This window comes from Hypomesus nipponensis, chromosome 19, assembly GCF_054491055.1.
Source record: "Hypomesus nipponensis isolate SF chromosome 19, ASM5449105v1, whole genome shotgun sequence".
NCBI classification, from domain to species: domain Eukaryota; kingdom Metazoa; phylum Chordata; class Actinopteri; order Osmeriformes; family Osmeridae; genus Hypomesus; species Hypomesus nipponensis.
This window is the reverse complement of record NC_140379.1, coordinates 2,705,154-2,717,753: the sequence shown is the minus strand read 5'-3', so window position 1 is coordinate 2,717,753 and position 12,600 is coordinate 2,705,154. Positions and strand designations below refer to the sequence as shown.

The 12,600-nt window shown below is 46.8% G+C and overlaps 2 protein-coding genes across 2 annotated transcripts; one reads left to right on the top strand and one right to left on the bottom strand.

Moving 5' to 3' along the window:
* The first annotated feature begins 59 nt into the window (after positions 1-59).
* Positions 60-5,707, top strand: mthfsd (methenyltetrahydrofolate synthetase domain containing). The gene is given in 10 exon segments (XM_084682846.1): positions 60-249; positions 457-560; positions 1,205-1,318; positions 2,017-2,130; positions 2,842-2,932; positions 3,197-3,309; positions 3,415-3,540; positions 4,421-4,756; positions 4,758-4,920; positions 4,923-5,707. Coding segments are annotated over 10 exon segments (1,560 nt in total). The 5' UTR covers positions 60-221; the 3' UTR covers positions 5,294-5,707.
* Positions 5,708-8,713: 3,006 nt separating this feature from the next.
* foxf1 (forkhead box F1) lies at positions 8,714-12,282 on the bottom strand. The gene is made up of 2 exons (XM_084682278.1): positions 10,982-12,282; positions 8,714-9,827 (listed from the first exon to the last, which is right to left on the bottom strand). The coding sequence occupies exons 1-2, from the start codon at positions 11,955-11,957 to the stop codon at positions 9,664-9,666; spliced, it is 1,140 nt and encodes a 379-aa protein (XP_084538404.1). The 5' UTR covers positions 11,958-12,282; the 3' UTR covers positions 8,714-9,663.
* Positions 12,283-12,600: the final 318 nt, after the last annotated feature.

The window sequence follows — 12,600 nt, the reverse complement described above, 5'->3', positions numbered from 1 at the left end:
TATTTAATTTCCAATTGCGTTTTGTAAAAAAAGAAAAGAAAATGGTTGTCTTAAGCCACCGTACAACGATGTGAAGACGACACTGACAAGCAGCTGTTGCTACAATGTTACAGAACCCCCACGTGCAAAAAACAGTCTCTCACTATTTGAATACTTCGTTATACGGTGGTTGCGTGTCAGAGAGTTAAACGAATACATTGTTCGTGTTGTCAAAGAGGAAGATGGAGTCCGTTATAAAGATTAATCCTGGTAAATGGTTACGACATTCAACGACGCTAGCTCTAAATGCTATTGCATGCCAACGTTGCTAAGCTATTGCTACCAAATGGCTAGCTAGCTATCTGTTTTTATCCTAGCTAATGAATTGGGATTTAGCTAGCTAGCATCTTATCAAACAACGTAAATGTTTCTCAAATCTTTCTTGTTAACAAACCACATTGTATTCTTCTACTGCAGGAGCGACGAAATGGGACATTCGAGAGAAAGTTTGGGACTACATTGAATCCAAGAACTTGGCAAACTTTCCTAGGCCCGTTCACAACAGAATTCCAAATTTCAAGGTAGGCTATTTAAGCTAGCTAGCTAGGCCTATTCTGCCGTCTTCTCTTCAGGAGTCTTGCAATTATCGTACAATACATGCATTTACAACACATCACTCGAAAAAGAATTGTACTATTTTTGTCTACGACGGTTTTTTTCATTTTCTCGTCATCCGTCCCATATAGTACGCAGTGATTCGAGTGTTCTATGAGAAATCGTTACAGACACCGCTGTGTCCTCCAACAGTACTATTGCCTTTAAAACATAATCGCATGATTGTAAATATTTATCCTCTTTAGTTTTTGAGGTGTCAAGTTCTCAACGACGACGAAGTCTCTATTTTAGGAAAAACTATTCTTGACCTTGCCACATTGTCAGCACGCACGCACACGCACACACACACACTCCGTAACCCCTATTTGTTGTATTGGCTTTCTCTTTCTCTCTATTCCTCTTCCTCCTTGTGCGTGTAAACGTGTGGTTTTGGGCGTGGTCAGGATGCGATCCCTGCATGCGACCGGCTCTCAGCCCTGCAGGAGTTCAAGTCCAGCCAGATGGTGAAAGTGAACCCGGACAGGCCCCAGCAACAGGCTCGCTATATCACTCTGGATGTAAGTGTCCTCTGAGCGCCTCACTCCTCTCCTGTCCTCTCCGTTCCTCCCAGGGTGCCCACACAGCCTGTGCCAAGGTCTCTGAGCTCCAGGTCTTCTCCAAGACAGATGGGGTGAAGGTGGATCCTGATAAGCCACTGGATGGGGCACGCCTGGCTGTGCTGCAGGTAGCCTAACAGGCCTCAGTCTGCCAGAGCAGGCCGTCCTGTCGCTCCGGCAGGGGTGATTTCAGTGCTTTAAAGCCATGCCATTGTTCCATCAAATCAGACGTATTTGAATCACATATTTGCTTCACATAGGCCCAGAGAACTGCATCTTAACCAACCAAACCCTCAAGGAAGACAAGGATAAGGGGGTTTCCTTTCCACTGGCACAGAGTTAAGCTTAACATGACGCGCCGGATGGTTTGTTAACACATAAGCGTCCGGGAAGTGATCCAGTTTGGAAAACGGCTGAAAATATATAGGAGGGGATTGGATGAACCACCTGTCTATCATGTTGTGGTTCAGGCACAAACTAATAACTTGGTGCTCTGCAAAATGGATTCTCGCGTGGTTGTAATCTTGCAAATCCAGCCGTCTTGTAAGGTCAGGTGAACCTCTCTCCCGGTTTCAAATACTGACTTGATGCTGAATCGGCTGGGTGATACAATCAGGAAGTGGTCTCGTGTGCGCTGAAGCCACGGGGACTTGAGATCAAGCAGAATTACAGGGGAGATGGATCAAACTGGCGAGTGACATAATGACACCTGGAACACTCCCCCCTTTTTCTCATCATTGTAGCCGATTGCTAATATGACAGTCCAGATAAACTGAACAAGCCAGATGATGAATGCGTTTGGTCTTGTTTGCGCCCCTCCCCCCAGACGAGGAAGACCTTGTTGGTTCCCACCCCTCGTCTCCGTACTGGACTCTTCAACAAGATCGTCCCCCCAGAAGGAGCCAGCAAAGAGGAACTGCGTGTGTGTTCCACCTCCCAGGTGAGCGGTGGGCCCTCCTCTCATCTCCCTCTACACACCTGCCGACACCCCCTCCTCCGCTCACCTCACACCCTAACGCAGTGGTTCCCAACCCTGGTCCTCAGGGCACACGCGTCCTGCATGTTTCAGATGTTTCCCTGCTCCAACACACCTTATTCAAATGAATGGGTCGTTATCCAGCGCTGTAGAAGCCTGCTTATGACCGTTCATTTGAATCAGGTGTGTTGGTGCAGGGAAACATCTCAAACATGCAGGACGGGTGTTCCTTGTCACACACCATTACATTTACATTATATCAATCTTTTATTCGTTTAGCTAAATGTTTTTATTAAAGGCGTCATATAAAAAAGTGTAGTCAGTACAGCAGAAGATCAAGGATCGGAAGTGAGTTATAAAGCACCCACAGTATTTCTGTGGTCAGTCGAGGTACGGTTAGTGTTTACTAGGCACAGTGCAAAAATAACCTCATCTCAGTTACCAGGCACAGTGCAGCAGTACTAATCTCAACCACAGTCCAACAACATCTGCAATTGCAATATTACACAGTACAGTGTACCCACTGGGTAGAGTGCATACCCTTAAAGCACATGCCTAACACAGGGGGGTCTGGGTTTGAGTCCCAACTGAGTATTTCCAGCATGCCCAAAATCCCAGTTTTCCTGTCTCTTTTTAATTTTTTAATAAACACCCCTTCTCCTCGTCCTCTTCCAGGGTGTGAAGGAGTTCAGCGTGCCTGTGGGTCTGGAGACAAAGGTGCACGTGGACCTGGTGGTGGTGGGCTCAGTGGCCGTGTCTGAGAAAGGTGAGAAGCTCTGTCCTTCAGAACCAGTCGCTGCTGAGCGATGCCTTCCACACTGGATATGTAGAGACAGCCTGTCGTTCTGCACATCCCAAAACAGGCCGATTTTAGATTTGATTATTCTGCTCCTAACCACAAAGACACATTTAATTGTCCTGGTAAGAATTCGGAACATGGCTGAGATATGGTTTGTGTTTACTGCAGCGTTCTGTTGGCGTGCCCCAGTCGGAGGTCAAGCCTCTGTATCTTATGTGACTTGTCCCCCAGGTTACCGGATAGGGAAAGGAGAAGGATTTGCTGACTTGGAGTATGGTATGATGGTGGCGATGGGTGCAGTGAGCGAGTCCACTGTGGTGGTGACAGTGGTCCATGACTGCCAGGTATGTCCCAAAACCCCTGCTCTCGGCACCACCCGGCAAAAACGACAGTCGAATCAAGTGTCTCTCATAAGAGCAAGTGGTCTAAGAGGGTGCGTTTGTTTCGAGGTGGTGGACATCCCAGAGGAGCTGATGGAGAGTCACGATCTCACTGTGGACTACATCCTTACTCCCACCAGAGTCATCAAGACAGACTGCCAGCGCCCCAAACCCTCCGGCATCATCTGGTCCAAGGTAAAAGGCTTGTTGTGTTTACGCGGCGGGTCAGTCTGATAGCGTGGCCCCACCTCCAGTTAGCTAGCCACTCCTAGCCACCAACCATTATCAAAGGGTTCTCCTCAGCAGTGTGGTACAACACAGGATGGAACAATACAAATAAAAAAATAAAAAGTACTCTGACCCTGGTTTCCCTGGTAGGGTCAGTCTAATGTCAAGGCTCCTCCCTGTAACAATCTAGAGTTCACGCTTCACCCCTGCACCCACCTCCCCCCTCCCTCCTTCAGACAGCTATGCCAGCAGTTGGGATCCAGTGACCCCACCAGTCAGGAAGGGCACTTCTGATCATCAAAGGCTGGCTTCTGTCCCTGTCTACTGGGCCCAGAGGAAGGAAGGAAAGTCAGGAGAGGCCAAGGTGTAAACAATAGCCCTGTATATCCTGTACACCAGCAGCCACCATCAAAGACACGGTAGACACTCTCTGCCACGGGAAATCGAAAGAGACGTCTTTATTTAGCCGTGGGTGGGGTAGGGGGACGGAAAGTTCTCACCACCACCACCACCCGATCTAAAGCTGATTTGGCCGGTGAGCTTTGTGAGCAGGGCTCTGAACCAGGGCCTTTCTCTGGATCTGAGGATGGATAGATATTGTTGTCTGTTCCTGACAATGTGTTCTGTGGAACGTGCTCATCTTGTGTGCTTCCCTAGCGTTTGTGTGTTCGATGTTTCAAGATGCACGCAGAGCCAGGACAGTATAGGGATACTGTTTTGACAGTTTACTTGTATCCTGGAGCTGGTATACACCATAAATCCATCAGTTTCATACACCCCCAGAGGAGTGCTGACCCGGTGGAGGGGGGGGGCTAACCTTGTGAACCTGTACCCGTTGTGTCTGCAGCTGAACACAGACGCCCTGGAAAGGATCCCCATCCTGAAGAAGCTGCGAGCCCTGGAGGAGCAGTCAGGGAAGGACGTCACCCTGGGGGCCAACCCCCCCGCGGGGGCCCGGGATGGGGGCAGGAGGGAGCCCCGGCAGCAGGCGGACCAGAGGCCCCGGCGTGAGCCCAGACGCAGACCCAGGAGAGACACCCAGCAGGACGGGGAGGGGGAAGGGGAGGCCAGGCCGGAGAGACAGGAGCCCCGAGGGGATGTGGAACAGAAGCCCAGACGTCGCCCGGCCAGAGTGAGGAGAGAGAGCAGGGGAGAGGATGGGAGGGGGGGAGGGGAGGGCGAACGGAAGAGGGGGAGGCAGGGAGGATGGTAGGGGGGGAGGCAGGGAGGATGGTAGGGGAGGGGGCAGGGAGGACGGCGGCAGAGGGGGTGGGAGGGGCCGAGGAAGAGGAGATAGGGAGAGGAGAGAGCGTAACAGCGAGGAGGATAACGGCGTGATGTCGGAGCGCCGCCCCCACTGAGCGTGACCACGGTCTACCTGGGAGGCATCCCCGCAGGCCTGCGAGTCAGCGAGCTGAAGACTGCCCTCCGGGAGAGGGAGGCCGCACCGCTGAGGCTGACCTGGCAGGGGGCTCAGCACCGGGCCTTCCTGGACTACTGCGACCCCCAGGCTGCTGACCAGGCCCTGGAGGCCCTGCAGGGGCTCTCCCTCAACGGGCAGAGTCTGCAGGCAGAGCTGGCCAAGAGCCAGAGAGGGGGCAGGAGACAGGGGCCACCCAACAGGAGACCCAGGCCGGCACTGCCCAAGTCCTCCAGAGGAAACCCCCAGGAGAACTCAAGCGGGGTCCATGCAGAGACTGAGGAGCCCAGCCAGGACTAGTCTGCCAGCCGCGCACCTCAACTTTTAGTAACAGAAGCTAAAAACACCTCGACAGAGAGAGAACGGGTGTGTTTTCAAGGAAATTAATGCCTTTGCTTTTTCAGAAGTGAAGTGTGAAATGTGAATGTGTTTTAATGCCTTAAGCAGAGTTTGGTTTATTATTTTTAGTTTCTGTATTGTTGATATACGTAACCCCCCTATACTTTTGAAATACTTCTCATGCAGAGTGCACTGTATATCACTGAGGCAAGCCTGACGGTTAGTATGTCATAGCGGAAGGTTTAGACCTAATTGCACTATCGGATCTTTCTCTAACAGTGAGGCAATGTAAAAGGCCCCTTAAGTTCTTGTAATGCTTTCAACAATTTAAGAATATTTTGTGTACTAAATAAACAGTATTTAAGGAGTTTTGAATTTTTTTTGTAAAGTCTGGTGATTTTAAACCTTCCACGCACAAACATCCATGGACACTTCTCACAAATGATAACCCTAACCCTTCACTACTGGAAACACACTTGCTTCGGAATGCTAAAACAGCAGATGTTATGTTTCTTGACTTTGTCCAAGTGTGCTGTTTCAAAGACAGGACCTGTGAAAAAAACAGCTGTGGATGAATAAGTTGTGTAATTGGTCATCTTCACCTTTCTGGATCCCTCTAGCGTCAGTGAAGTGGTGTTTCTGGTGCGGCACTAGGCCAAGGCCCCACTCACCCTTCAATAGCTGCTTTCATAACCTATGCTAGCGTATCAGGGGGGCTGACACGTCCAATTAGTCAGGCTGAGCCTGGTATGTGTGGGGCAGGAGATAAGACGACCTCAGCACACCATCTGTAGCCGTGGGTGCGTGCATCAGACCACATTGTTGGCAACGGAAATCAGCTCTCCAGAATCTGATTTGATTTTTGCGGGACTGGCTTGTATGTGTATTGTGTCTAAAATAACGCACACTGTTCATGTCGAGTTGTAGTGAACAGCGTGGGGGCGGTCTCCCTGGACTGAAGGACCAAGTTCCAAGTTAACTTCAACTTCAGATAGTTGAGATATCGTATATAGAAACATTAGATACCTTCTGACGCTTCCTTCCGAAAATGTGTAGGCGATTAGTTCTATAAATTTTCCATCAGTCTTTGGAATTTATTTTTTTATTTAATTGATGGATTTACATAAACGATGGGGTGATTTGGAAAATGAGTAAACAAGTATCCTGTCATATTTAGCCTATAGGCTACTTGGTTGAACGTCCTGTAACAACTGTGTGACATCTATGACGCACCAGACGCCAGGTATCTTTGACCGTGAAGGTCCTCAAACTGCGCTCGTCACTTCCTGTTAGTTTCTCTGTTTTTTTCCTCTTATAGAATGTATCTTTCTTTGGACTTTGATGCAGACAAGTCTAGTGAGATTGGAGGCATTTTGTTTCATCTGGGCAGTTAAAATAATTGTCTTCACTTCCAAAGTCCTCCTTCAACAATGAAGACAGGTGAGCCATTTCCAACGACAGCCATGCATGCCCAAGCCATAGTTCAACCTCCAGCATTTTTGACGGTTTTCGTTATAACGTTGCCCACTCACCTTGTTCACTGAAACGCCTTTTAGCAAAAGGCTTCCTTGTAAACACCCTTAGCAAACTGGTTCAAGACCTCCTTTGTGTATCGTAGCCTGGAGAGAGACTTGGCTATCCTGTTTGTATCTGACATGTCAAGTTTCCCGGTGACGGATCACCGGTGTCCTGAAGCTAAGCTTGGCCAGAGAGATGCATACTATCCTGTAGTTATAGTGTATACTTAAGACTCGGGCTGACGGACGAGCGTATTGCATGTGTGCCTTCTTCAACCAGGCCCCGGGCTTTTTATGGAGCTGTCCTCCAGCTCGGCCCGGGAACAGCTGTAGAGGCCCTGCAGGAATCTCATCCTCTCAGCCCCGCCAAGGCGCTGCGCCCCGGTTAACGTCATCAGCTCGTTAATGTGTGGTCCCTCCGCCGCTGAGCGCTCGAGCCTCTCGTGCCTGTTGTGTGTGTGTTCATACAAGGGAATTTCACAGGGGGTTCAAGGGGTGGTCACTTTGTGATAGAACACAGCTACATACGTGCAGCAACACATGGCTACTTATAGCCACACACAGCCTCGCCAAGACACACCTAAACAAATGACCCCAGTAGGATGTAGCCTACGATCTTACGCACACGCACATATCATGTGACTTTTGAGTGAGAGTTAGGCCTGGTTGTGTTTGGACAAGGACTTCTCCCTGAACAAGCTATTGAAACGAGTTATCTTAGAATATGCCATGCTTTAATAAAGTCAGAGTTTTGTGGCTTGTACGTTTTTTTTCAGGGATTTGCAGTTGAATCTAGGCTTACTTTACAACCCCTGAATACACTTGTATTGGGCATAGTGTCATTTTTGCAATATGTAAGATCTTTTTCACAAGAGGTTTCTTTTTGTCAATGCATATTGGCCTATTTTTTACTTAATGTGATGACGCCTTAAATCATATGAAATGAATTGGTTTTACATGTAACGCAACGGTTGCCATTTCAGACCTGTGACTACAACTTTTGTCAGAGATATCTAACTATTAGCCTTTAGACTACAGTTTTGTCGATGTAACCATAGGCCAACATTTTCAGTTTTCTTTAAACTTCTTATTTGATGCATGATATGACACGAAATTAAGACTTAACAATGATGCATTTTAGTCTTAAATCTATATGCAGGGGCGCGCCATCCTTTAAAACCTTTTTTAATGTTAGGAAGAAAGAAACCATGCAGACTACATTTGCAAACCTGAACTCACTTGGCATTGTTACGAATAAGATTATTACCTAAAAGTGCAAAGTGGAAATACCAAAACAAACCCAGTCTTAAGTCAAACCTGCACTTAAATAGCTTACTTTCCGTCACAAGTTTACAGTATGGCTAGAACTGGATAAGTCACTGAAAACAAACTGGACATATTTTGGGGGAAAGGCAGTCTGTGTAGCCTGGATAAATGGTTCTCGGCGGTGGCCACGCGTTATAGCACTCACTCTGAAACAGAATCCGAGGCGAATTCGCGTCACTCCTGGCTTTGATTTGTTACGGGTTAATTGCAACATACACTCTGATTACACAGTTACACATTCAACATGAGCTTCTACCTCCAATAGATAGCCTATTAGTCTTCCCAATGTTTCTTAATACACTCAACGTGATTGAATTGGCTCTGCTTAGGTGTTTTAGAACATGAACTATAATCTATCATGCTTGTATGCTATTAAACAGGCGTTGTCTAAAGACCACATTTGTAGCTCATTTTAAATCAAAGTGTCTGACAAGCCTAGCAGACACTACATTATTCCATAGGACGTAAGATAATTTCTAGAGTCACGATGGAATCACAAACACCGATGACTCGATGTTTCAATCACGTAAATCCAAACTGCATGCCAAATACTTTTAATATTATGCAATTGTGTGTTGTAATATACATACTAACCTACAGACACTCGTATGTCAATGCTTCAAATAACATCATATACAATTTATACAGTGCTGAAAAATAACACGGCTGTCTATTTATATCATTGGCCTACCTGAATAGACACAGACACAATAGCCTAGCTAACAGTGCTTATAATTTTATCTTAAATTTCCCTTTTAACAAATAAGAAAGCATCATGGCAAATATTGCCAGTAAAGCATAGGCCTACTTCCATATTGTGAATATAATTGTACAATTAAAATATGGACAGAATAAATAAGAAGTTGCGCTTTGCTATTGAAAAAGTGCCTTCATCTTTACATTTAATATAGCATGTCCAATTGTTAGTTTTTCATTTAAAAATCCATTTGGATCATAATCGTCAAAAGAAGATCAGAACATTTCGATGGGCCGGGTGATATAACCTTACGAGCAATCAAAATTTTCGTAATCTCTTTTTGTTTGTTTGGTTTCAATTAACAAATATAGGCATAAGTCTGTACATTGATAAAAACAAAAGTTCTCAAGTGATAGTCGTCCGCCCGCAGAGCTGGTACCAAGCGGTAGTTGGGTTGTGGTGTAAATATGTTCGCCGGCCGCTGCTTCATATCTTGGTGAGCACGTGTTCTTTAATTTGGCCCACATTAGCCTAAATAACAAAACTGTAAAGAGTGGTTCTAGTGCATGTAACCAATCCTTTGAGTGGGGGGATAACCCGTTTGATGGCTTCCTTGGCGTTCTTGATGCCTGTTTTACATTTACTTTACGCATTCCTGGTCCTATGGGCATGCTCCTGTCCTGCCCACTAACAGGCCTACCTCCGGGGGCTTGGTTCTGGACCTTGTATCGGAGGATTTTGGCTTCGGTGGCTCAAGTCAGTTAGTCAGTGTCTCTAAACTGATGGCGCCATCACATTACGCATGGCTTGATGTCCTGATATGAAACTTGCTGATGGTGATAGTACGACCCGCTGCTGGGAGAATGCATCGCTGCGGATGTCATTGCGTTGAAGGAGAAGACAAACTCCTTTCGGTCACACATGCTAGGAGACTGGGAATGGTACCGTGGAATACCTGAAATAGATAACAGAATTGATGGTTATTAACCGATAAATAGCAACGGGTTTACTAGTGTGGCCTAATAATATCCACCAGTAATTATTTGCTCAGTTTGAGACCATGGCTGTGCTTTTCAGTCGTAGATTGATTGCTATAAATTGATTGCCACACAACACATTACTAAGTTTATGTGAATATTAATTATCATTATTACAAATGCCTGGAAATTATAAAAGCTTACAAATAATATTAAATAAGACCAAATAATAGTAGCCTATATTACACATGACGGCATTCAACTTTTTTGCGTCTCCTTACTATTTTCTATTTGCTCTTATTTTCATAACAAACTACATCGTATTGATTGATACACATGTAGCCACAGTCTGAGTTAATGTATTATTTTGGGGGGGCAAGATTTCTCCACTCTGATTGGAATTGTCGAAAGTAATTGTTGGGACGGAAGAACTCGGTGCTCGAGGGTGGAATAGCTCTCTAATTGACAGTGGCCTTCTTGCACGCGAATCCCGGAGGACTCTGTGTGGCTCGAGGCTGTGAGCAGACTGGCTCCGTTCGCGCTTGTTGTTCTTGTCCTTAGATTGGCACCATTCTAAACACACGTCCCAGCAGACGCGCCCCCCGCGTGCCTCCTGTAAGCACCTCCAGGTATTTATTAGGAAAACAGGGGTTAAACCCGTTGTTGGTTACTTGGCAAACTCATTGCCCAGTTATACAAGGACAGGAAACAGAAGTACTTAACTTCCTTGCTAGAAGCTAATTAGATGGTCAATTTTCGTGCGTCGATTTCCTTATTTCAAAGATAACGGCATCGTCCAAATGATCTAGATTTTTGGCCATCAGCACAGTCTGCAAGCTGAAAATTATTCAAGTCTCGGCATGAAGAAAGGATGTTCCACTGTGCGATCGGTCTGTTTAGCCTTTGCCCACGTGCTATCTGTAGGCTATTTAAAAGGGCAAATAGTCTGCTGTCAGATTAGTTTACAAATACTCTTTTCCCCCAACAGTTTGTTGTTTAATTTGAATAGTTTTACGCCCTCAATGACCTGTAGACCTATGGTTTCATTCGAGGCCTAAACAATTTCAGTGAATTTAAGATTCCCGTGTGTGTATTTTCCAAAATAGAAAAGAACGATATACTGTAGGCCTACCTTGCAAGTCGGTGCTGTGTCCGTTCTGGTGCAGATACGACTGGTCTAGGGAATGCGTGGGCAAGCTGGGCTGTAGAGAGTTCGCTCCGGGGTTGCAGGGGGACAGCGGCTGCTGTTTGATGTAAGAAGCTCCGTTATTCAGTGAGGATGAGGGCGCGGGAGCCCATGCCGAGGCAGAACTGGAGTAGACGGGATGAGGTTCCATGACTCCCCCGCTAGTGAGCAACGGGGAAGCGGAATTATCGTGGTGGGGGTAATCACTCCCTGTGGATCCCGTGCAGCTTCCCATGTAGGAATGTCCACTGTTGGCCGATAAGTGGGACATGGAGTGCCCGGCCAGACCCATTCCGTCCATGTTGCCTGCCAAATGTCCATTCATCATCCCAATCCCACTGTCCAGAGACAAACTGTTGGGCGGACAGGATAGGCCCCCGCCGTTGCCTTGGAAGTTGTAGGACTCGGGGAGGTGGTTGAATCCCAGGCCGTTCATCATGCTGTACATGGGCTTCAGCGCCTGGCATTTACGTCTGAAACCCCGGGGCCTCCTTCTGAAGGACCCTTCCTCAAACATGAACTCGCTAGCCGGGTCGATAGTCCAGTAATGGCCCTTTCCTGGCCGACCGAGACCCTTGGGTAGCTTTATGAAACACTCGTTAAGGGACAAGTTGTGACGCACAGAATTTTTCCATCCTTGATATGAGCCCCTAAAGAACGGAAAGCGGCTTTGGAGGAACTGGTAAATTTCGCTGAGAGTCAGGCGCTTGGTAGGAGAGCTCTGGATAGCCATCACTATCAGCGCAATGTACGAGTAAGGGGGCTTTTCCGGGCGGCGGATCCCCGCGTTTGTCTTTTTGGTTTTGGTAGTGGAGGAGGCGGTCTCCATCACCGTGGTCTGTCCGTGCGGCTTCTCCGGAGCAGACATCGGGCTACTTTGGCCTGGAGTCTGCGCTTGGGGCTGCTGGACCTCTGCCGTCATTAGTTATCTGCGTAACGGCAAAAATGTTGTTTTTTTTCGCTAGCGAAATAACGTCCTTGTCCTGGTAGTAATATAAACGATTACACTAACTGAAAAGAAATGTATGATGAACAGATTTACCTAGTGTTGGTCCAGAGGAATACGCTCAATCAAGAGCGATACTTTTTTTTAAATGAACCTTGCGTTATTGCGCCTTTCCTTGACCGAGTTCGAGTTCCTTAACCGGGGTGAAGACTGAATTCCTTAAAGCCAGTGTCCAAAGTTAAACATGGGACGTAGAACGGGAGCTGCTTTCAACTAAAGTCGTTGTGCTCTCATGCGTCCGGAGAAGCTCGCCTTTTACTTATCTGTTGCGATCAGAGCCTTAGAAGCTAAGTTCTTGACCGTCAGAACGTCACTAGTCCCCTCCCTCTTTGTGTGGTGGGCGGTATAGGCACATCTGTCCGTCTGTAGTTTCAGGGGAATGTTTGTATTATACTTCCAATCTATGAACATTTTTCCTTAAATGTAAAACGCAAATTAAATACAAAATCTAATTGTATTTCCTTGTATTTGAGGCGAAAGAATATTTTTTACAATTTAAGTATTAGTTTTAGTATTTGTGTCTTGTCTTGCTGGATAGTGTGAACAAATCAACTGCCTA